Consider the following 24,130-nt stretch of genomic DNA (forward strand, 5'->3'; position numbering starts at 1 on the left):
AAGACGGCCGGTTGGGTTTCTTTGATTTCTTACGAGATTTTGAAGACAAAGTCGGTCGGTTTTGTTCTTTCTCTAGATTTCACTGATGGCCGGTCTTCTTAGGACACGCTATCTCAGTGGTGGTGGGATTTTGTTGTGTTATGAACTTTCAAAAGACGGCCAGTTTGGTTACTTCGCTCTCTTACCGAATTTTGAAGATAAAAGCGGTCGGTCTCGTTATATCATGAGATTTCACTGATGGCCATTTTTTTTAGGTTACGCTATCTCAGTGGTGGTGGGATTTTGTTCTGTCATGAACTTTCAAAAGACGGCCATTTTAATTACTTTGCTTTTTTTACGAGATTTCGAAGACAAAAGCGGTCAGTCACGTTATATCATGAGATTTCACTGATGACCATTTTTTTTAGGTTATGCAATCTCAGTGGTGGTGGGATTTTGTTCTGTCATGAACTTTCAAAAGTCGGCCGGTTTTATTCCTTTGCTCTCATACAAGATTTTGAAGACAAAGGCTTTTGGTTTTGTTCGGTTACAAGATCTCAGTTGCGGTCAGCTTTGTTTTATCATGAGCTTTCAAAGGTCGGCTGGTTTGGTTCCTTCATTCTCTTACCAGATTTTGAAGACAAAGGCAGTCGGTTTCATTATATCATGAGATTTTACTGATGGCCGGTTTTGTTAGGTTACGCAGTCTCATTGGTGGTGGGATTTTGTTCTGTCAAGAGCTTTCAAAAGTCGGCCGGTTTTGTTCCTTCTCTCTCTTACGAGATTTCGAAGACAAAGGCTTTTGGTTTTGTTCGGTTACAAGATCTCATTTGCGGTCAGCTTTGTTTTGTCATGAGCTTTCAAAAGACAGCTGGTTTTCTTCTTTCGCTCTCTTACCAGATTTTGAAGAAAAAACAAGAGCACATGGCCAAAACCAAACTAGACATGAGTGCCGACATCCGAACACCACGCTCCGAACACGAAACAAGGCACACGGACAAGAGCACACTTGAAACCGCATGCTCACACAAAGACAAGATGATACGGGAGTGTCAGGGCTCTGTCACAACACAAAGAATAAACTAGACCAAAGAAATTGGTTGAATTTGCTTATATTCTTGACATCATGGAGAGACTAACAATGTGAAATAAATTCAACAATGTTAATTGTTTTGCAGCCTTAGTTAAAGCTGCTGTCCGTAACTTTTTTTGTGTTCAAAATTTACAAAAATTATATAATGAGAACGTACAACATGAATCCATTTCCCATTTTCCGTGTTTTTGTCTTACCCTGAATCATTATGGTACACTTATAATAAGTGTTTATATTCAGACTATTTCAGACCGGACTGGTAGGAGCTGCCGCAGAGTATCACAGTAACTGCGTGACTTGCCATAGACTGAGAAAGGTAGCTCTGGCTACAATGTTCTTCCGCAAGATGCGTGCAGTTCTGTTTATTAACTGCTAGAGGGCCAAAAATCGCGGACTGCAGCTTTAAAATTATTAGGAAACTATCATATTTTTTGTAAGGGAAAATCTGTTTTTTAAAATCATTAAACTGCTGCGATTAGATCTATTTCTCATATTTTTTGCAACCGCCACTGACATTATTATTATTATTATTATTAATGGCCTCTGCAAAATGCATAGGGATATCTCTTAATAATGCATTCTTTAGTATTTAAACTAGAAAACATATATCTTTCGCCCTTCAAATGGCCATAAGTTATTCTGCCTTGTAGTTTATTTTTCATCTATATGTAAAGCGCTTAGTACTTAAAGAGGAAGCATTCAACAGAAACTTTTTAGCCCCTCCTTAAATGTTCTTCAAAGAGTCACACACACAAAGATGCATCACAAGATACTACTCATAAAAAATCTCATTGCAGGTAAAATATTTTATAAACTTATTTTACTTAACATCTATGTTCCTGTTTTTTTTTTAGATTGTCTGTTTACATAAAATTTTCTGATAAAATCATTTTAAGAAAATTTGTTTTGAAAAATATTATCTTTCACACCAGTGACTGTTTTAATGCAAGTTATTGCTCATTTATTGTTTGGTACTAAATGTTTTTCTTTGGACAAAGGCATCCTTGTCAAAAAAATAAAAAATAAAAAATAAATAATTGTCCTCTTTAAATAGCTTTCATTTCTCCAATGCAAAATATTTTGCTCACATTTCTTACTTAACTTTAACAAGAGTAATATGAACATGCTTATTACAGGTGAAATCCAAACATTTTCCTAAAATGGCAACCAGCGAGGCCTTCTCAACTGACAAAGCTAAATTTGTCAGATTAAAGGTGACACAAGAAAATGTAATTTTTATTGACGGACAGGAGGCTGGAGGAAAAAAACACAATACAGTTCTTACAGGATTTTTGAAATTACAACCAAAGGCATTGGGGGTAATGCATTTACTCATAAATTATAATGATGCATGGTTTGGGGAATTTTCAAAGTATTTATTTTCTTCTAGATCATTGTATCCAAACATGCATGTCATCATGGATAAAACACTTGACCTATGTCTGCCCTTTAGACTTTCCAGGTAATGAATGGAGTGATGATCTTCTTTCTTGGAATTCTACTCACTATCCATAACTACAATTACCCTGCTATTCTAGCCCATAGTGGCATAACCTACTGGGGATCCCTTATTGTAAGTTTCTTTAACGGTTTTGTTTTATTGCCTCTCATTTTAATTACCAGAATCATCTTTGGAAATGTTGTGTGTTTCTTTTTCAGTACATCAGTGCTGGATCTCTGTCTTTTGCAGCTCAGAATAAACTTCATCCATATGTGGTATGTATATAACACCCACCAATTTCAGCACATTATAACTGTCACATTATTTCGAATGTATTTCCACACTATTATTGGTTATGACTGTGCACTTTAAATCACCTAATAAAATTCTGTTATTGTAGATGAAAGCATCTTTTGGAATGAATGTGTTCAGTGCCATAACTGCAGGCATCACCATTGTTCTGATGTCCGTACAATTAGGATTAATAATGATGATGGATCCAAGTTTATATGATGAGGTATTACAGTATATATTTTGCATACATGTGTAATGTGCATTCATTTGTTTTTAGTTTTTAATTGCTGTGTTATTTATTTAAAGGGACAGTTTCTGTCATCATTCACTTACTGCCATATGTCTCCAAACCGGTATGACATTATTTCTTCCATAGAACACATGGAGAAATTCTGAAGACTGTACTGGTCGCTCTTTTGCATACAATTACAATGAGGACAAGATATTTGTAAGTGTTATAAAAGCAGTCCATATGATCTGTGCACTACACTCCAAGCCATATAATAGCCCTGTGTGAGAAACAGGCTGAGATTTAAGTCATTATTTACTAAAAATTGTAAATCTCACTCTCATGACAGATGACATTGGTTGTTATGAATGAATAGCTTGAATTCTCTGTTACCGTTCATTATAAATGTGTGGAAAACAGTCTTCAAAATTTGCCATGTTTCACAGAAGAAATGTATACAGGTTTGGAATGATGACAGATTTTTTTTCTCAATGGGCTAGTTGCACATAGATGGCCATCATGTTGGATTTCCGATCTAGCAAGTGTGTGCATAGACCTGTTGAATCAAATCCTGTTGAAATTTTATCCTGTAAAAATTCACACATTTGCCCTGTGAGACACAGGCTACAATTTATCTCAATAAATACTATTTTGTCAATTCTGCGCATATTTTCACTTATCTACATCAACTTGCACCATCAATACTGTCACCACATATTTAACAATTACACCCTGTTCTGTTTGCATCAGCTATCTTTTTAGTTAAAAACAAGGGCTGTAAAAAGTTAATCTTAATAATAAAACAATAGTTGTGATTAACTTACATTTTTGTGTAATTGTAGTTAATGCAAACAGTTTTCAATATAAGTAAATTAAAAGTTGTGTGTATATTTTACTGGTAAAATATATTGTATGTGCTGCTTATAGATACAAGACAGTTGATTTATGCAGCTGATGCTCATTACTCATCTTACTTAGACAAAAATAAATGCATTAATTCATAGAAATGCACAGGGGAAATACAAACACTCAATATTTTATGTAAACCTATATTAATTAACATATTAAATAATACAAACAGTTTGCAATGTTGTGATGCCATCCACAAAGAACATCTTCTGGTTTCAAATTAGTTCACCCAAAAATGGAAATTCTGTCATTAATTACTCACCCTCATGTCATTCCACACCTGTAAGACCATCGTTCATCTTCAGAACACAAATGAAGATATTTTTGATAAAATCCGATGGTTCAGTGAGGCCTCCATTGACAACAAGATAATTTACACTTTCAAATGCCCAGAAAGCTACTAAAGACATATTTAAAACAGTTCATGTGACTACAGTGGTTCAAACTTAATATTATGAAGCGTCAAGAATACTTTTTTTTTGCACCAAAAAAACTAAATAACGATTTTATTCAACAAAATGTAGTTAAGGGTGATTTCAAAACAATTCGTTTTACGAATCTTTTTTTGGCAGTTTGATACACGCTTCGAACCACTGATTCAAAACAAAAGATTCGTAAAACTTCAAAACTTCATGACGCAGTGTTTTGAAATCACCCTTCACTACATTTTGTTGAATAAAGTCGTTATTTCATTTTTTTGGCGCAAAAAAGTATTCTTGCCTCTTCATAACATTAAGCTTGAACCACTGTAGTCACATGAACTGTTTTAAATATGTCTTTAGTTTTCTGGGCATCTGAAAGTGTTAATTATCTTACTGGCAATGGAATGACATGAGGGTGAGTAATTAATGACAGAATTTTTATTTTTGGGTGAACTAACCCTTTGACAGGTTAAAGTAGCTTTTTTGAACTACGTTCTTTGCGTCAATCACTCCAGGTCTCATTCCGTACAATCTCATCTAACTCTCTCATCTTCTTGTACACTCTCGTATATTCTCGTGAGAACACACACAATTATAGTACAGCAATAATATTACCAATTAAAGTTACTAAACCACACACCGAGTCTACATTGTATCATCATGCTTGTTTATGAGGATTGATACTTCAGTTGACAATTATAGCAAAAATTAGATCTTGATGAGGTGATGTTCCACACAGAAAGAGAAGTTTTGAGCCATTTAGTCCCCCAGCAGTCAGAACAAAATCAGGACATGTGTATTATACACTTGAGTGTTTTGTATGAAAGAAGAGATCCCTGTGGATTTTCACTGTGTCTGAACTGCAGAATGAACAGAATAATGAATGAAAGGTAATCTCCCGACATAGGCCTATTGATGTATCTCGATGTATTACTGCACAGAGGTACACAATAATATAAGAAAAATGTTTAGAAAAACATTCATTATATAGCCAAGTTTCATATATAAGTTTCTCCTTGCAGCAAATGTTAACGTCGCTAAGACAGAAAGAGTAGGCTATGAGTGGAAGTAAACATGCACACACTCGCATCCCTGAAGCTCTCAGGTGACATCTTGTGCACCTAGCCCATTATTCCTTAAATATATATCCTGATTGTTAAGAGGCTTCGATAATTAATTCAACATGATGCCTGCTTCAATATAAATTTTGTTTTGCAGTATCTTATTTTGCGGATCGTCGGAATAATGCTGGTGTTCACCATTCCTCAGTTCATCATCTCCATCTATATCTCCGCATTTGCCTGCAAAGCCACCTGCAACAGAGACTCTACAGTGGTCAATGTTTTATTAAACTAGGTAAATGATTTAATCATGGTTTTAGCCCAACAACCAACAGCTATTTGTGTTGTAGTTGATGTTTTTAGGGAATGACACAAATCCTCTAAATAAGCCACCACCAAATGTCAAGTTAGCAGAATGAAAAGTAAATATAACGTGACCAGGATGTTTCATGGTAAACTGACTTTAATATTAGTGCACATCATACTGTATAAAACAGTATGGCAGATTTAAAGGGAATGGGAGAGAAGACTTTATTGCACGTTACGTTACGGCCAAAACACACCCATTACTCATTAAAAGACTAGGGACAACCCTTTTAGACCATGCGCCGGGCACCCTGACCATTTTTCCGGTCATTAAACCTGCAAAAGTGGATTCGGACACAACATAGGTGCACTTGCACCGTGCACTTTAGACCATGCGCTTAGATCTTTAAAATAGGGCCCACAGTATCTGTTACTTCTCAGAGATACTGAATTACAGTGAAGAGATTGATGTATTATTGCTCCTGATTTTTCTAGAATATTTGTGCATATCATACTTCTGCATTAAGCAAGGCCCAACATTTTGTCATGTGTTTTCATTTCATGTTTGATGTGGACCAAAGATTGTATTTGTTATCCAAGTTCCTGAATTAGTATATTCTGGACTTGTATGTTTTGTTTGTTGTGATACAGTGGAACACACTTACACTGAATTGAATTTGAAGTAGAAATTAAATATCTTCTCCCCACCTAACCCTTACAGGAAACTTCCAGCATTTTTAGAATACATTTAAAAATAAATTACAAATGAGTACAATTTTTTTTATTATTATTATATATTTTGTCAGGTTTAGCTCACTTCTGGGTACAAATATGGTTAAGTGGTACAAACACACACAAATTTTGTGGTCAAAAGCCAATAGTCAGACAAGGTAAAAACATCTGTGTTATCCATACCAAGTCAACAAAGAAGAGTAACTATAAGACCAAACTTCAGAAACTTCAGTGCATTCAAATGGACACACACGCACACACACACACACACACGCACACACACACACACACACACACACACACACACACACACACACACACACACACACACACACACACACACACACACACAGAGTTCTGTTCTACATCATTACAGAGACCAGCATACTGATTAATGTAATTTGACAACTCAATGTACATTAAATGACTTAATTTTTGACACAAATACAACTTTTTTTTGTCTTTTTTTGCGTCTTTTTAATGTTGCTGTCATTTACTGCAGTTAGATAAAGAATCTCTTGCCAAGAGTAAAGGTACAGCTAGCAGAATGGTAAGGAAATATAAAACAACCACACTGGTAAACAGCTCTTAACCTCACTGATGTGAAACTTGAGTTCTGCAGCTGTCTACTCTGCACTTATTTAAAAGAAGACATCTACAGTACATTATTCATTATTACATTACATTAAATCTACATTATTATTACTTTTTAGAGTAACTCACAATGCATTTAAAGTATTAATTTAAAGCCTAACCCAATGTGAAAAAACTTTAAGGACAAAAATGTATTTTTTTAGTAATGCCACAGTAGTGCTCTCCCTCTTATCAATGTCATTGTGGTAATATTTCAGATATGTTGATACAAAAATTGCAAAATCCTCAGATAAATACAGATAAATGAGTGCCCAATTACATAATTACTGTGTTTGTGTTTTTGAACACAGACACGTCAAGGGCCTGTTTGATAAAACAATTTGCCAAATAAGCTAGGCTTATTTCAGTTATTTTGAACCAAATCAACTGACAATAAATCACTTACTGAAATAAACCTGGATTATTTGGTAAACTTCTTTTATGAAACAGGCCCCTGATGGTGCTTTTAAGCACAGATATTTTTGTCCTCAATCAATGGCCATAATTTATGATTTCTTGTAGTTTTTATGTATATGTAAAGCCCTTTGAATTTCAGGAGGAACGGCATCAACATAATCCTTAAAAGTACAAAAGCAAGCTTATTTGAAGCAAGCTCCTCCTCAGTGATTTTTCAGTGTCCACACACACAAAGATAAGAGCGATCAGATATGAGCGATCACGTCAACAACTCATGTCATTTCAGGTAAAATATTTAATGCATCAGTTAACATCTATATGTTTGTTTTAATTGTTTTTTTTTTTAAACATACTTTTATATACTTTGATAAGCATCAATTAAAGCATCTTTTGACTGTTGTGATCAGTAATAGTTTTAGTATAAGCTGCTGCTCATTTATTGTTATACTTTTTCACATAAAAATCCATTTAAATATGTTTTGTGATTTGTTTAGACAGCAGTCTACAAAATATACAATCAAGCAAAATGTTTGTGAAGAATGTAAATTTTACATTCTCTGATCTTTCAGAAGAGAAGAGAAACTCCAAATACATCCTTGTCAAAAGTACCCTATACATTTATCTTACCTGTTTATATCTGAAAACAAATAATTATGACATGAGTATAAGATTTTTTAGCTTTGCAGTACTTTTTTAAACTTTTACTTTTTTTTTTATTACAGTATATGCTAATGTAAGTCTTAGCAATATTCTTGTTTGAGAAACCCTGACAGTATCACAGGTTTATCACAGGTTTGCCATTAGCTAATGCTTTAAATATAATTGTTGTACTGTAAATTAAATGCAGAAAAAGCAACCTTAAGTGAGTTGTGAACTGCAGAATTTAAATGCTTAATTACAGGTGAAAACATAAAATGGAAATGGAAAGCAAGATCATCTCAACTGACAAAGCTACAGTTGTCATCCAAATAAATCCACAGGTGACACAAAATACTGTTATGAGTGATGATGGACGGGAGGCCAGAGGAGCATATCACAATACGACTCTCACAAGATTTTTCAAAGCACAACCAAAGGCATTGGGGGTAATGCATTTAATTATGATAATAAAATAAAAAGCTGGTGGTCTGATTAATATAGCTTTTTTTGTTTGTGTGTATTCAAATGTGAATTATGTCCTTATGAAAAAAAAAAAAAAAAAAAAAAAAAAAAACAGTTTACCCATATCTGCCCTGTATAGACTGTCCAGATAATGATTGGAGTGGTGTGTTTCTTATTTGGCATCATACAATCCAGTGGAGGCTACCCATCTATTTTACTTGTTAGTGGCATAACCTACTGGGGATCCCTTATTGTAAGTTTGATTTAATGGTTTTGCTTTATTGACACATAATTTACAGTAATTTCCTAAAAGAACTTTGAAATTTCCTGTGTTTCTTTCTCAGTACATCAGTGCTGGATCTCTGTCTGTTGCTGCGCAGAATAAACTTCACCCGTGTGTGGTATGTATATATAATGTGAGAAATCTGTGGGTAATATCTCTTCTTTTGTTGAGTTGTTTCTAATTCTCAAATAATTGTTGTGCAATTTAAAACACTACAAGCTGTCAAAAATATAGCAGCAGTTCAGATATCCGTACTACTCATCATCTGTTAGCAGCAAAGCATTGAAATGGTGGTAAAATGACCAAGAAAATTAGAAGTTGCTTCAGTTCCACAACTGACCTTGCCTAACTCATCTGGTTTTCAATAATTTCTGTGAGCACAAAGCACTTTCAGTCATCTGTTGTTTGAATAAACACTGAATGCTGTAAGGTACATTGGGGCTATGGGGTAAAAGGCCAAAATTATTTTATTTTTGTCCCTAAACACCAAATAGCACCATGAATCAACACAGCACTTTCCTATCCTATCTACCTTCCGTCTCTATATTTACATGATTTTTAATAAGAACTGTAACTTTTCAGAAAAAAGTGTGTTGCTCCAATATCAATTGTGGCTTTTTGTCACAGGTGTACACCATTACCATTACTATATTACAATTACTATATTTCACCTTTCACATGTCAGTTTTTCTTCCTGTAGGTCAAAGCCTCTCTTGTAATGAATGTGTTCAGTGCCATAACTGCAGGGGTCGCCATTGTTCTGATGTCCATAGAGATAGCAGTCCTTCGTGGTCGAATTAGCGATTACATTTCGGTAAGGTATAATAATGCACAATGTGCAATGCTATATTAATATGATCTGTTTAAATTTGTTCTTAGGCTTTAATTGCCATTTTATTCATTTAAATTTCACCCAAAATAACAATTTTATCATCATTTACTAACTGAATTAGTCAAGTGACTGTATCAAATTTTCATGTTGCGATAATTGCTAAAGCTTTTATCACGGTATACAGTATCATGATATTGAAACAAGTTGCAAAAAAGTGTTGTCATACTATAACAGGTTTAATAACTTTTTTATAACTTAAAGAACTGAACATTTAAATACGATAAAGCAACACACACACACACAAAAAACAAAAAAAAATAAAGTAAACAAATGTTTTAAACAGATTAAAGGTGCTACAGAGGATGTTTTCGACGACTGAGAAACCAAAGACTGTTAGTGAGTTTTTGAAATGAGCGCATGCGTAAGAACAACCCCCCTCTTTAACAGCTCATTTCGAGGGAACGCCTCCCAAAACTCGTGCACGAGTATTGGAACACGAGTGTTTATCACCGGCATTCGTTGTGTCGTGTTAGTGGATTCATTACAGTATGTCGGACTCACCGCAGGTAACTCATAATCTGCAGTAGTTACTCCTGACAAAAACATTGCATGCGGCGCCTGTGGAGTGTGGAAAGTTACTGGAGCACGCACTTCTCTCACAAAGAACGTCATAGCAGTGATTGACAAGCCAGAGGGCCAATCGTTTGTGTGATGATCGCGTAAACGATTGGCTGATGTTTTTAAGGCCCTACCTCGTGCACAGATGATGTATATTAATATTATTCCTTTCAGTGCACCTAATAAATTGTCTTTTATCAGTTAGTAAAGACAGTTTCAAGTAATATTGCAAAAATGTATAAAACAAAACATCCTCTATAGCACCTTTAAAATGCAAAAGAATTATAAAGAACAATAGGAAACTCTTTACAATAAGGTCTCATTTAACATTAGTTATGGCATTCACTTGAGCAATAGCTACATTTGTTACAGAATTTATTAATATACAACTGATCTTTGTTCTTTCATGTAGCTCAGGTCCATTGAATAATAAAATGATTTAAATACCAGAGGTGTAAATTATTTTAGGAAATGTAATTAGTTACTGTACTTAAGTTTCTTTTTGGCTACTTTTTAGTTGTACCGAATATCAAAGATATTAGCAACTTACATTTTTGAACAAATAAATGTACTTTTTACTCTAATACATTTGCGATTAGTAATGCAATTACACATTACATTTTACATGGCACCTAACTTTTTCTGCAGCAGTTTGTTTCTGCTATAAAGAAGTGATATCATCTAAGGACATTGAAGATACTATATCTTGTGCATTTTGCCCTTACTCACCCAAACTTGTCAACAAGGCTACTTTACGAGAATTCGAGTGCACTAGCAGGTAGTTGCTGATCACAGGTTTATGTGTTTGGTTTATGAGAAGAGGTCATGACTGTAGCCGGTGATGAAGCTCAAGCCAGCACATCCAGTGCAATCGACTTTGAATATTTAATTTTACTTATTTATCTGCTATACTGAGACAAAACAATGGCTCTAACATATTTTAAAGGATTAGTCCACTTTTAAATAAATTTTTCCTGATAATTTACTCACCCCCATGTCATCCAAGATGTTCATGTCTTTCTTTCGTCAGTCGAAAAGAAATTAAGGTTTTTGATGAAAATATTCTAGGATTATTTTCCTTATAGTGGACTTCAATGGTCTCCAGACAGTTGAAGGTCAAAATTACAGTTTCAGTGCAGCTTCAAAGGGCTTTAAATGATACCAGACGAGGAATAAGGGTCTTATCTAGCGAGACGATAATACTGGTGCTGATGTCTCTATGGCATTGATTTTTTTTTAAAAACATTATACATTCAACATTACAGTATAACTAAAAGCTATCAATTTCAACATTTATTAGTCTTTAAAAAACAACTTAATTTAAGTGAACATAAATTATCCTTACGTAGTTGCCGCAGTAAGCACAGCGAAGGCTTCCATTTTTACATCCGAATGCCGGCTCAGTATTGGCCAAAGCTGCACACGTGAGCAGCACGACGCATGCGTGTGATGCTGACGCAGGAGCCAGCCAATAATGAGTCGGCGTTCTGATGTAGAACCTGGAAGCGCTGACCGTGAACAACATATAAGAATGACACAGAATAGAAGATATTGTTGAATAAACGTTATTTTTGTTTTGTTTTTGCGCAAAGTATTCTCGTCGCTGTAGTCAATTGCATTCATGCAACACCGGAAAGGAAAGCGATTGGCTGTTGTCACTATGACGGCTGCATCATACATGCCCTCTGACAAGCGTTGACGCTGATGCCCTGTGTGAATTCAGCATATGTGACGTGGATCTGACACACATCTAATTTTCTCACAACTCTTTAGTTCATTTAAGACGTATGATACCTTGACAAAGACTTTGTGCCGAAACGTTGGTCAATAAAAACTTTCTGCAAGTGTGTGTGCAGTCAAATCTCATATATATACATATATATTCTGATCAGAGATGGGCACTCAAGTTAGAGACTCGGACTCGAGTCGCATTTTAACAGACTTCAGACTCGAACTCGGACTCGACCTGAAATGACTTCAGACTTGACTCGACTCGGCACAAAAGACTCGGAATATTTTAAAAACGACTCTAAGTCTTTTACCCTTAATAAATAAAGAATTTGTGTTGTGTTTAAATGGTTTTATAATATCTGCGTCACATATATTTCCTTCCGTGTCGGGGTAGATTGGACTCTTGCCATAGAATTTGATTATGTCTGTGCGCATAAACTCCGAAATGTCATTAGTCCCATGCAACATGACGGGAACCACCGTGCCATATGTTCTTTCGTTTGGGTTTATTATCACGTCAGATCGACTAGATGCACAGAATGTGGGAAAACAATTAAAGACACCGGAACAACATCATCAAATTTTATGAGACATCGCATCCACAAAGGTTAGTCACATTAACTCACACAACTAGCTATTATACTGTGGTGTAGCTGCATGGCTCATTTGAATTGCCAGCCTGTTAAAATATGCACAAAAAAATCTAGACTTTAAACCTAGCACTAAGTTTTATCAACCTTCGTATTATTTGCAGCTTTTCTATTTCTTAATGTGTGTCCATAAGAAAGAGAGATAGAAAGAGATGTTAATCCATTTATTACTTAAAGCTCATATTTTAACGTATCACAATCAGCATGTGTAGAGTTTTCTATTGACATTCTTAAACATTCCGAAGTTTGATATTTTCTGATAATGACTGTCGTCAATAACAACGAAGCTGTATAACAAACAGCTGTATAACAAACCGTGACTCACTGGCGCCATCTTGTGTCCACTTAGCGACTGTATTGAAAATGACTACTCGTGTTGCCAGGACGACTGTTTTGTACATTGTAATGCATTATAAAGCAAAAAACTGGATGTACGTTATCCCTTACATCATAGGACCTTAATTTCAAATAAAACAGATTATAGAAAGATATAATTTTTCTATATAATACAACTAGGATAAACTAGGATTTGATTATGATATTTTTTTTTTTTTTTTTTTTTTTAATGACTCGAGACTCGACTCGGACTCGTGACAAAAGACTCCAGACTTGACTCGGACTCCAGCTTAAAGACTCCAGACTTGACTCGGACTCCAGCTTAAAGACTTCAGACTTGACTCGGACTCCAGATAAAAGACTCGTGAACATCTCTGATTCTGATTAACAGTAATGACATAGACAACAGCAAGGCTGCTGTCACTTTAAAACCGAATGCACTGATCCAAAATAATGATAGGCCTACACATCCTTCTCCTGTCCTCTTTCTCGAGACATAACCGACTGTATTTACTTGCCAAGACTGGTATTTTGATCTAATTTTGTGTGTGTATGTGTCCATCCAAGTGCAAGTCGCGAAAGAGGAATCTGAAACGCGCCTCTCTGTATGTGCGTATCGAGTGTATAACTAGCCATGAATTATCTCGCTTATACCATGGTTACTTGCCAACACTGACTAGTTAAAGCTGTCATTGATGTTTGAAGTGCAAAATCTGCAATTTGCAATTATTTTCATTAGCTATGACAAATCTAGCATTCTGCATGCTTTAAATCACAAACAGAGATAAAGTAGTGTGATAAAATTACATTTATTTGATTGAATTGTAGCATTTATTTTAATTAAATAGAATTACCTGTGTCTGTGCAGCGTCCCTCTCTACTAACAGTGAAGCTGTGAGATTAATTACTGACAAAAACAGCATTGCTACCCCCTTGTTGCTGGATAATCCCCCAGTGGTTTAAGCCTAGTCCCAGACTACAATGCATGTTTGAGCTGTTTTAACTGAAAGCAATTTAGATTGACATATCTTAAAATATGTCAATGCCACTGTTTTGTCTCAATATGCACACCAGTAATGTTTTTTTTTTCTTCTCTAAGGCGTGTTTATAAAAGCTTCTAATAAATATAACTTCAAATCAATATAATTTATGGGATATTGTTTGTGAAACTACTTTCAAATGATCATGTTGAATAATTTTTAGAGATATATTCTGGGGATCCATGGAATATTGCTGGTGTTCACCATCCTTCAGTTCATCATCTCCATCTGTATCTCAGGATTTGCCTGCAAAGCCACCTGCAACAGAGACTCTACAGTGGTCAATGTGGCACTAAACCAGGTAAACGATTTAGTGGTGTAATTGCTACATTGTTTTAACTCAACAGCCTCTAGTAAATTTTAATTTTAGATTCAGCAGGCTCCTACCAAGAAGGTAAAAGCTGAAGGAAAGGAAATGTAAAGTGACCAGAATATGCTCTATTGTAAACTGCCTTTAACCTCAGTGGTCTGAAAATAAGAAAGTCTACTACATGGGTTCTCAACTCTGGGCCTCAAGGGCCACTTTCCTGCAGAGTTTAGTTCCATGCTTGATCAAACTCACCTGTGACTTTCCAGTAATCCTGAAGACCTTTGCTGTGTTTGAAATCACCATACCCGCATTCACTACTCCCTACATTACCCCACTAATATAGTCCACTTGAAGGAGTGAATGAAACCAGTGAGTGAATTCGGACACTGAGTGCGCTGGAAGGGCTGCCGCTTTTACATAGTTTGTGCTTGCTGTTTCATAATTGGTCCAAATATTCTGGCGAGACGCGGGAATTCATTTGGCACACAACTCTCACATTGCATTATGGGTATTCTCTAGCCATTGAGCGTTCATCAGTTGTACACTCATTATTGCGGTGCATTGTGGGATCGAATGAGTGCACTCAATCTCGTCCACTATGGTTTCAGACACCCCTACAAATGGCTGTTCCCTCAAACAGTGCCCTATTTAAGGGTATAGGGGCGATTTCAAACACAGCCCTTGATTAGCTTGTTCAGGTGTCTTCAATTAAGGTTGGAGTTAAAAGGCTTGTTTGACTTGATGCAGCGCTGCACAGACCGATCGGCGGCTGACTTGAAGCAGTGCATGCCGGTAAGAAATTTTGTCCGACTTGAGACTGCGCAGATGCCATGTGACTGTGACGTATGGCTTCAAAGTACCGCAAGAGCGATTCGAGATCAGCCACCTAAGTCAGCCAGCGCAGTTTCTCAAGAGGAGCTGAATGAGCGCTGATGACGACACAGCTGTTTCATGATTGGCCGGTATCAGCCAATAAATGAGAAAACAAAGAAACTTGCATTACTTATTTTAAAATGTAACTTATATTTTGTTGTAAATGTAAAAGATATGCATTACTAGTTACTTACTAGTTATCAATCACATGCATTATATGTGGGTATTTGGCTCACGTGGTTTATGTTTTGCACTTCAGAACTTCCGTTAAGGCAACATAGTGAGCATCATGCTGCCTGGTTTTCACGGTGCATTGTGGGACTTTTTAGGGTGGGAATATTTCAGTGCGCTGGAAGGATTTTGCAATTGAGACAGCCCTTAAAATGGCCTACTATCTGATCAGTACCCTGACTACTGGGAGCTGATTGAGATGGACCCAAGATCTTCAGTATTACAAGAAAGTTAAGGCAGCTGAGTTTGCTAAAGATTGGAGCTAAACTCTGCGGGACCTCGAGGGCCAGAGTTAGAAACCCTGGTCTCAACTGTTCAATTTTCAATAGACAATCTTTAGTCTTGTATTGTTGAAATGTAGTTATTCCACAGCACATAACTTATTTACTCCTGTAATTTAAAACAACAACAACTGGCTGCCGCTCCTCTCTCCGGGTTTATTGATTTTAAATATCGATTGGATTACCTGAAGACTGCCCGAAGTGGTATATGAGGGTTTTGGAGCAAGGGAAGTGCCCTAGTGCTACCCTCACTATTGAAATGCGGAATTATGTTTTAATCTTCGGCCTGCTGTTTTTATCTTTGAACTACTTCTGTTGCATGGACAACAACACACGATCCTGCAAGCTTGCTGCTTCTCCCGTCATGGCTTTGAGGTACACTGCTGGAAAACTGATTTACTTAAAAAGAAATGATTTTTTAGCGAATGACACCTTTAAACTTTGTCGGAATTCTGCGTCCTATGCGCTATACAGGTCCTTCTCAAAAAATTAGCATATTGTGATAAAGTTCATTATTTTCCATAATGTAATGATAAAAATTAAACTTTCATATATTTTAGATTCATTGCACACCAACTGAAATATTTCATCTCAAAAAATTAGCATATCATGAAAAGGTTCTCTAAACGAGCTATTAACCTAATCATCTGAATCAACTAATTAACTCTAAACACCTGCAAAAGATTCCTGAGGCTTTTAAAAACTCCCAGCCTGGTTCATTACTCAAAACCGCAATCATGGGTAAGACTGCCGACCAGAAGGCCATCATTGACACCCTCAAGCGAGAGGGTAAGACACAGAAAGAAATTTCTGAACGAATAGGCTGTTCCCAGAGTGCTGTATCAAGGCACCTCAGTGGGAAGTCTGTGGGAAGGAAAAAGTGTGGCAAAAAACGCTGCACAACGAGAAGAGGTGACCGGACCCTGAGGAAGATTGTGGAGAAGGACCGATTCCAGACCTTGGGGGACCTGCGGAAGCAGTGGACTGAGTCTGGAGTAGAAACATCCAGAGCCACCGTGCACAGGCGTGTGCAGGAAATGGGCTACAGGTGCCGCATTCCCCAGGTCAAGCCACTTTTGAACCAGAAACAGCGGCAGAAGCGCCTGACCTGGGCTACAGAGAAGCAGCACCAATGTTCCCTCTAAGCTGCGCGCGTGCGCGGCCGCGCACTTCTGAAGCCGCGGCCGCGCAGAAGAAATAATTGCCGCGCAGAGAACAGACATGAAAATGATTGTAGTAGTTTAAATGAGAAATAATTGCAGTGCTCTGGACAACCGCTATAGAGTTATTGTCGCTATAGAGAACCGGTGAATGCGGTTTATAGGTTTCATAGAAAGAGAACGATTGAGCGCGTGTGAGCTGGCTGGCCCTGAGCCAAATCAGTCATGGTAAGAATACTGTCATGTTTGCGGACTAAATACTTCAATACGAGAGGCAACGCGAAACGAAAAGAAATGTGAAATAAAACGTCATGTTTTAATGAAAAGTGGTGGAAATAACGGATGATGGGCACAGAATGCTAACAAAACTCTGAGACATTTACAATCACATGGTGTAGCTTGCAAACTCAAAATACATAAGTGATATACCTCAGTTTAAATAGATTTTTGTGTGTGGTGGTGCTGTGGGTTTCAGGGATGTTTAGATAACTATAAACGAGTTAACGTTCACTTTTCTTAAAAATATTTAGCTATCAGATCTGTTTAAATGCTTCAGTTTGTTTTCACTTTATAATATATTAAAACAAATGGAATCATTTAAACTGATATAATACTTTATATCAGTTTAAATACTTAAATATTATATTATATTTTATTATATTATAATGTAAGCCTAATAAAAAATTGATCTCACAAGGGGATTGTTTAGGGCTCCTTGCCACGAAAAATCTTGAAACCTCCTGGTATATAAAATCTGGGAAATTCATAAGCAATAAACATGTAATTTTGATGGTTTAACACTGTCTGTTGCTAATAATTGACTGTACAAAAACACATTATGGTTGTCCCAAACCATCATTGTAACTGCTCATATTATATTATTATAAAGAATTGAACTGTCCTGCAGCTGCAGGAGGACAGAAATTATTTTTTAATAGAATTTCTTGGTAAAGACTGGTAAAGTTAATACAGCAATGTGAAAAAATCTCAAGTAACCTAAAATGTGCTTAATTTAGTGACTGAACTGCTTGTTTTCAAACATATTATTTAATAAATCACTAAGTTACATCAAGGGTCAAATAAAATAGAAACGGCACATTAAAGTTAAATGTTACAGTTGCATGATAAAACCATTTTTTTGTGTGTGTGTGTGTGTGTGTTTACATTCATTGTACAGGTCTGATATAAAGTATGTTTTTGCTCAGGTGGCCAAAATGTGCGCTCAGCAGAGAAAAGTTTTGCTCAGCGAGAAAAAAAATTAGAGGGAACATTGAGCAGCACTGGACTGTTGCTCAGTTTTGCATGTCATTCGGAAATCAAGGTGCCAGAGTCTGGAGGAAGACTGGGGAGAAGGAAAAGCCAAAATGCGTGAAGTCCAGTGTCAAGTACCCACAGTCAGTGATGGTCTGGGGTGCCATGTCAGCTGCTGGTGTTGGTCCACTGTGTTTTATCAAGGGCAAGGTCAATGCAGCTAGCTATCAGGAGATTTTGGAGCACTTCATGCTTCCATCTGCTGAAAAGCTTTATGGAGATGAAGATTTCGTTTTTCAGCACGACCTGGCACCTGCTCACAGTGCCAAAACCACTGGTAAATGGTTTACTGACCATGGTATTACTGTGCTCAATTGGCCTGCCAACTCTCCTGACCTGAACCCCATAGAGAATCTGTGGGATATTGTGAAGAGAAAGTTGAGAGACGCAAGACCCAATACTCTGGATGAGCTTAAGGCCGCTATCGAAGCATCCTGGGCCTCCATAACACCTCAGCAGTGCCACAGGCTGATTGCCTCCATGCCACGCCGCATTGAAGCAGTCATTTCTGCAAAAGGATTCCCGACCAAGTATTGAGTGCATAACTGAACATAATTATTTGAAGGTTGACTTTTTTTGTATTAAAAACACTTTTCTTTTATTGGTCGGATGAAATATGCTAATTTTTTGAGATAGGAATTTTGGGTTTTCATGAGCTGTATGCCAAAATCATCAGTATTAAAACAATAAAAGACCTGAAATATTTCAGTTGGTGTGCAATGAATCTAAAATATATGAAAGTTTAATTTTTATCATTACATTATGGAAAATAATGAACTTTATCACAATATGCTAATTTTTTGAGAAGGACCTGTATGCATCGCGCGTCAAGGCGCAAGTTTACACACAACATATCTGACTCCATCGCTGTGCCCGTCAACGTTAAACAAACAGTCTACTGTGCAATGGTGTGGATTTTAACAACTTGTCAGTGCTCAAACGTGTGGAGATCGCTCCGTCATTCGTAACGCCTCCGAGTCTGAAGAAATCGGCTCTTTTTAATGCTCGCCTCGTGAACAATAAGGCAGTGATTTCATCTGATATTATCATTGAAAAAAAAACTGGACTTGGTCTGCTTAACAGAAACATGGCACAAACAGGGCGATGGACTTTTGTTTAACGAACTTACTCCATCTGGCTACGGTTTATTTGATGCCCCGCGACCATCCGGCAGGGGTGAGGGCATCGTTGTGCTATATAATCAAAGATTTACAATAAGTCCAGTAGTCATCCCCCATTTTAATTCTTTTGAATGTCTTGTTTTGAGTGTCTCTGCACCCATCACTACCGTTATAGCTACAGTCTACAAACCTCCTAAGACAACTGAACACTTTTTATCTGAATTTGCAGAACTGCTGTCTATGTTAGGCCTCAAGTTTGAGAGAACTCTTATCCTGGGGATTTTAACATCCACATTGACAAAAAAGACTCTGCAGGACTTTCGGACTTTCTGTCTTTACTGGAATGTTTTGATTTGAAGCAGCTTGTGGACTTCTCTACACATATCAAGGGTCACACCCTTGATCTCATCATGCAAATGGATCATTCCTGTCACAGTTCTCCTCCGCTGACTTAGGATTGTCTGATCACTTTGCTATCTTTTTTAATATGGAACTGTCACATCCTAACACTGTCTCATCCCGTACTGTAAATTACCGCAAATGGAAATTCATCGATCTACCTGACTTCTCTACCTGTATTGAGTCCTCATAAAGTGTTTTCTCTCCTTCTGACCCTCTGGAGGACAAAATCTCTCTGTTAAATACTGTTCTTATGTCTGGTTTGGAATCATTTGCACCTATGAAATCCCGGTCTGTGGCCTTTGTGCGTTCTGCTCCCTGGTATAATGACGAGCTGCGCTCTATGAAGGCAGCTTGTCGTAAGATGGAGCGAAGGTGGCGTCTTTCTGGCCTGAATGTGCATCACCAAGCTTGGAAAGACCATATACTTGAATATAAGGCAGAGATTGTTTCAGTCAGGTCTCAATATTTCTCTCAGATAATTGACAATAACCAAAATAACCCCAGACGACTGTTTCATACCATTAACAAACTTCTCAAAGGAAACAGCTCCTCTAGTGTACCTACCTCAGTTCATCTTTGTAATAGGTTTCTTGATCATTTCAGTTCAAAGATTGCCAATGCTCGCAAATGCATTACTTCTGTTTTGTCTGATTCGGCTTTTAGGATCACACATTTTTCTGGCTCCTATTTCTCAAATTTTTCCTCACATGATTTTGTTTCCCTTGGAAAGGAAGTTTCAAAATTGAAATCTACCACTTCCATAGTTGATCCCATACCTTGTGAATTGTTTAAATCATGTTTTGCTTCTTTATGCCCTGTTGTCCTGAGTATAGTAAATGACTCACTGCACATGGGTGTTGCGCCTGCTGCACTTAAAATTGCTGCTGTAACACCTATACCAAAAAAGACCAATGCAGACTGGGACAACCTCAATAATTTTCGTCCCATCTCAAACCCCCCCTTTCTTGCTAAATTGCTTGAGCGAACTGTGGCTTCTCAATTATACGCTCACCTCTCTGTCAATAATCTTTTTGAGCCCCTCCAATCTGGCTTCAGCAAACTACATAGCACAGAAACAGCATTAGTTAAGGTCACAAATGACTTGTTAATCACTGCGGACTCTGGCTGTCTTTCAATTCTGATTCTTCTCGATCTTCGCGCAGCTTTTGACACAGTGGATCATTTTCTTTTACTCAATCGTTTGGAAACTGTTTTTGGTGTTACTGACACTGGTTCAAGTCTTTTCTCTCAGATCAAAGGCAGTTTGTGTCCCTGGGTGGATGCAGATCCAATGTTGGGGCAGTGCAATTTGGAGTTCCCCAGGGATCTGTTTTGAGTCCCTTGCTTTTTAGTATGTACATTTTTCCCCTGGGTCAACTTCTCAGATCCTTGGGTCTTAAGTTCCATTTTTATGCAGACGACACCCAAATTTATATTCATTCAAAACCTGGCGATAATACGGCTGTTGGCTTTCTAGAACATTGTTTCTCTGAGATAAAAATATGGATGTCTCATAATTTTCTCTGTCTCAACAGCGACAAGACTGAGGTTATGCTCATCGGTTCACCCCAACAAATTCGTAAAGCTGATGCTGTAACCTTAATGGTGGATGGCTCTGCTTTGGAGTTTCAAACTAAATAAAAAAATTTGGGGGTGATATTTGATGCAAATTTAACATTTGATCCTCATGTCCAAAATATGGTCAAAACTTCATTTTTTTCATCTTAGAAACATTGCACGATTGCGCCCCATGTTATCTTTCTCGGTGGCTGAAAAACTGATCAATTCATTTGTCTTTTCTCGCATCGACTATTGTAACGCTCTGCTTGCTGGGGTTTCCCTAAACAAATTACAGTATGTCCAAAACTCAGCGGCCAGAATCCTGACAAGTTCCAGGACAAGTGAGCACATCACTCCCATCTTGGAGTCATTGCACTGGCTTCCAGTCAGGTTTCGCATCGATTTTAAAATTCTCATGCTCACCTACAAGGCCTTGCATGGTTTAGCGCCACAATATCTGTCCGAACTTTTAACTGCATACACCCCAAGACGCAATCTTCGTTCTTCTGATTCTGGCTTTTTAATTGTTCCTTCTACGCGTTTACGTTCTATGGGTGACCGGGCTTTTTCTTCTTTTGCTCCCAAACTCTGGAATGCTCTTCCCAATGAGATCAGACATGCTGACTCTTTTAGTGTTTTTAAATCTTCACTTAAAACTTATTTTTTTAGGCTTGCATACAAGTGATTATTATTAAAAATGTGTTTTGTTTTGCTTTTTTTTATAATGCATCTTTCTCTCTTAATTTTGGATAAAAGTAAACTGGAACTCTATGCACATGCACATGCATTTATCTAACTCAAATGTATGTTTATTGTATTTATATGTTTCTGTGAAGCGCTTTAAGATGTAACTTTTAAAGGCGCTATATAAAATAAAGTTTATTATTTATTATTATTATTATTATAGGTCAATCACAATATGTTTGTGAACTACAGCCTTTCCCTATCTGCTAGACTGTTGAACTGGGTGACAGTAGGCTTTTCACTTCATTCATCACCGTGCAGCCTATAAAATAGTCTTTATGGTGTGTAAACCTTGTTAGTGAAATTAAAAAAAGATAACGAGTCTGAGTCTCATGCACTAACATATCTTTTCTTTTACTTCCCAGGGATACTGAGTCACAGTGAGGAGATCCTACAATCCAAACATTGCAAGGAATTAATATCTCAATGTTGCTTCTAAGCAAGTTTTTTTTTTTTTTTTTTTTTTAAGTGTTACAGGAATGGAACACAAAAAAAAGAAAGAAAACTGAACATTGAAAATACATCAAATGATTTGTGACGTGTACATCAAATGTTTGTTGACACTTTTGTGTCTCTGGTGTGTCTTTTTTGTTTTAAAAATAAAAATAATAATAAAACTTGCAACAAAGAAACAAATTAAATTTAATTGTTGATTTTACACTCAATCTTGGGGTCAATACATTTTTAACATTCAACAGGGGACCAGGCACGTTAGAAATGTCTAAAAAATTTAAACCCAGGTTTCAGTTTAATGAACAAGAATCTGTCATTGCGCATGACAAGAATCATCAAATGTTTGTGGTCAATTCATCCTCTGCATCCAGTCTCAGGATCTGTAAACTCAACTGCATCTATAGTGACCAGTGTTTCACTGAACCAATTAAAGGTGCAATATGTAATATTGTCTGTCCGCTATAGAGGTCGCTAGAGGCCTATTCAAAACAAAAGAAAAGGCATAGAGACAGAGCGCATTTATGTTAATCTGAAAGCCACGCCCACCGGGGGGGAAAACAATCCAACCGTCTCCATTGAGTTTGTATTGCGTGAGGCTGCCTCCTTGTCTTTTCTGACTTATTACAAAAAACAGAACAATGTCTAAAAGCTGCTGTGTGACAAGGTGTACAGCTAACAAACTTAAAAAACCCAGAAATAAGTTTTTATAAGCTGTCGACCCCCAAAAACGAATGTTTAAGGACATAAAAGTGGATACAGGCAGTGAGACAGAGAGCAACGGGTCATATTACTATAAGAAATGCATTGGAGGGGAACGTAATCCCCAGCAGCTTTTAGACATTGTTCTGTTTTTTGTTATAAGCCAGAAAAGACAAGGAGGCAGCCTCACGCAATACAAAGTCAATGGAGACGGTTGGATTGTTTTCCCCCCCGGTGGGCGTGGTCTTCAGATTATGACGCGTGTCGCTCTGTCTCTATAGCTTGATGATGCCAAGTTTGAGCGCGGTATATTGGGACATGTGGACTTCACCTCAACAGCCGGTGGAAAAGAATTGGGAGAGGACTCGGGAAGAAGTTATGTTCATGGATGCGATTATTAATGTTACCGTAGTATGAAGCAGAGCAGGACCGAGTGTTGTGGGAGCTGAACGAGGCCACTGGAGCGATTGTGCAACACACACCTCACGAGCAGCGGAACTTTCGCCGGCACCGCTTCCGCTTTTCCGGTCATGAGTATGAGGTAACGCAGCTCTGTTTATCATATTTGAGTGTGTTGAAAATGATGTTATAACATTATTCTGTGCGTTCCCTCGGCGGCTGCTGTGAGACACTTGTTTGAGACACACTGCAGTAAGCTAGATCGATTTTAGAATATCATATTAAATGCTGGATGGCTTGTGTTGATAAATGGCATGCAATTAATTTTAAAACGTATTGTATGATGGAGAAAATGCTGTATTACTGTTATTAAAAATAAAGCTGCATCTGATTATGCTATGTTAGCTACTTAACAAAATAGTGTTTTTCTCTGAGGCATGGTAAAGCATGGTACTCACAAAAAACTCACTTCAAATGTG

The 24,130-nt window shown here is 37.1% G+C and overlaps 2 protein-coding genes across 2 annotated transcripts; both read left to right on the forward strand.

Moving 5' to 3' along the window:
- The first annotated feature begins 2,211 nt into the window (after positions 1-2,211).
- LOC125267143 (membrane-spanning 4-domains subfamily A member 4A-like) lies at positions 2,212-6,701 on the forward strand. The gene is made up of 5 exons (XM_048188485.1): positions 2,212-2,391; positions 2,526-2,645; positions 2,732-2,788; positions 2,914-3,030; positions 5,586-6,701. Exons 1-5 carry the CDS (start codon positions 2,233-2,235, stop codon positions 5,721-5,723), a joined length of 591 nt encoding a protein of 196 aa, XP_048044442.1. The 5' UTR covers positions 2,212-2,232; the 3' UTR covers positions 5,724-6,701.
- A 707-nt stretch (positions 6,702-7,408) lies between these two features.
- LOC125267142 (membrane-spanning 4-domains subfamily A member 12-like) lies at positions 7,409-22,716 on the forward strand. Its single transcript, XM_048188484.1, has 7 exons — positions 7,409-7,802; positions 8,418-8,601; positions 8,757-8,870; positions 8,962-9,018; positions 9,601-9,714; positions 14,271-14,408; positions 22,466-22,716. The coding sequence occupies exons 2-7, from the start codon at positions 8,431-8,433 to the stop codon at positions 22,472-22,474; spliced, it is 603 nt and encodes a 200-aa protein (XP_048044441.1). The 5' UTR covers positions 7,409-7,802; positions 8,418-8,430; the 3' UTR covers positions 22,475-22,716.
- The last annotated feature ends 1,414 nt before the right edge of the window (positions 22,717-24,130 follow it).

Source organism: Megalobrama amblycephala, linkage group LG4 (assembly GCF_018812025.1).
Source record: "Megalobrama amblycephala isolate DHTTF-2021 linkage group LG4, ASM1881202v1, whole genome shotgun sequence".
Taxonomy (NCBI): domain Eukaryota; kingdom Metazoa; phylum Chordata; class Actinopteri; order Cypriniformes; family Xenocyprididae; genus Megalobrama; species Megalobrama amblycephala.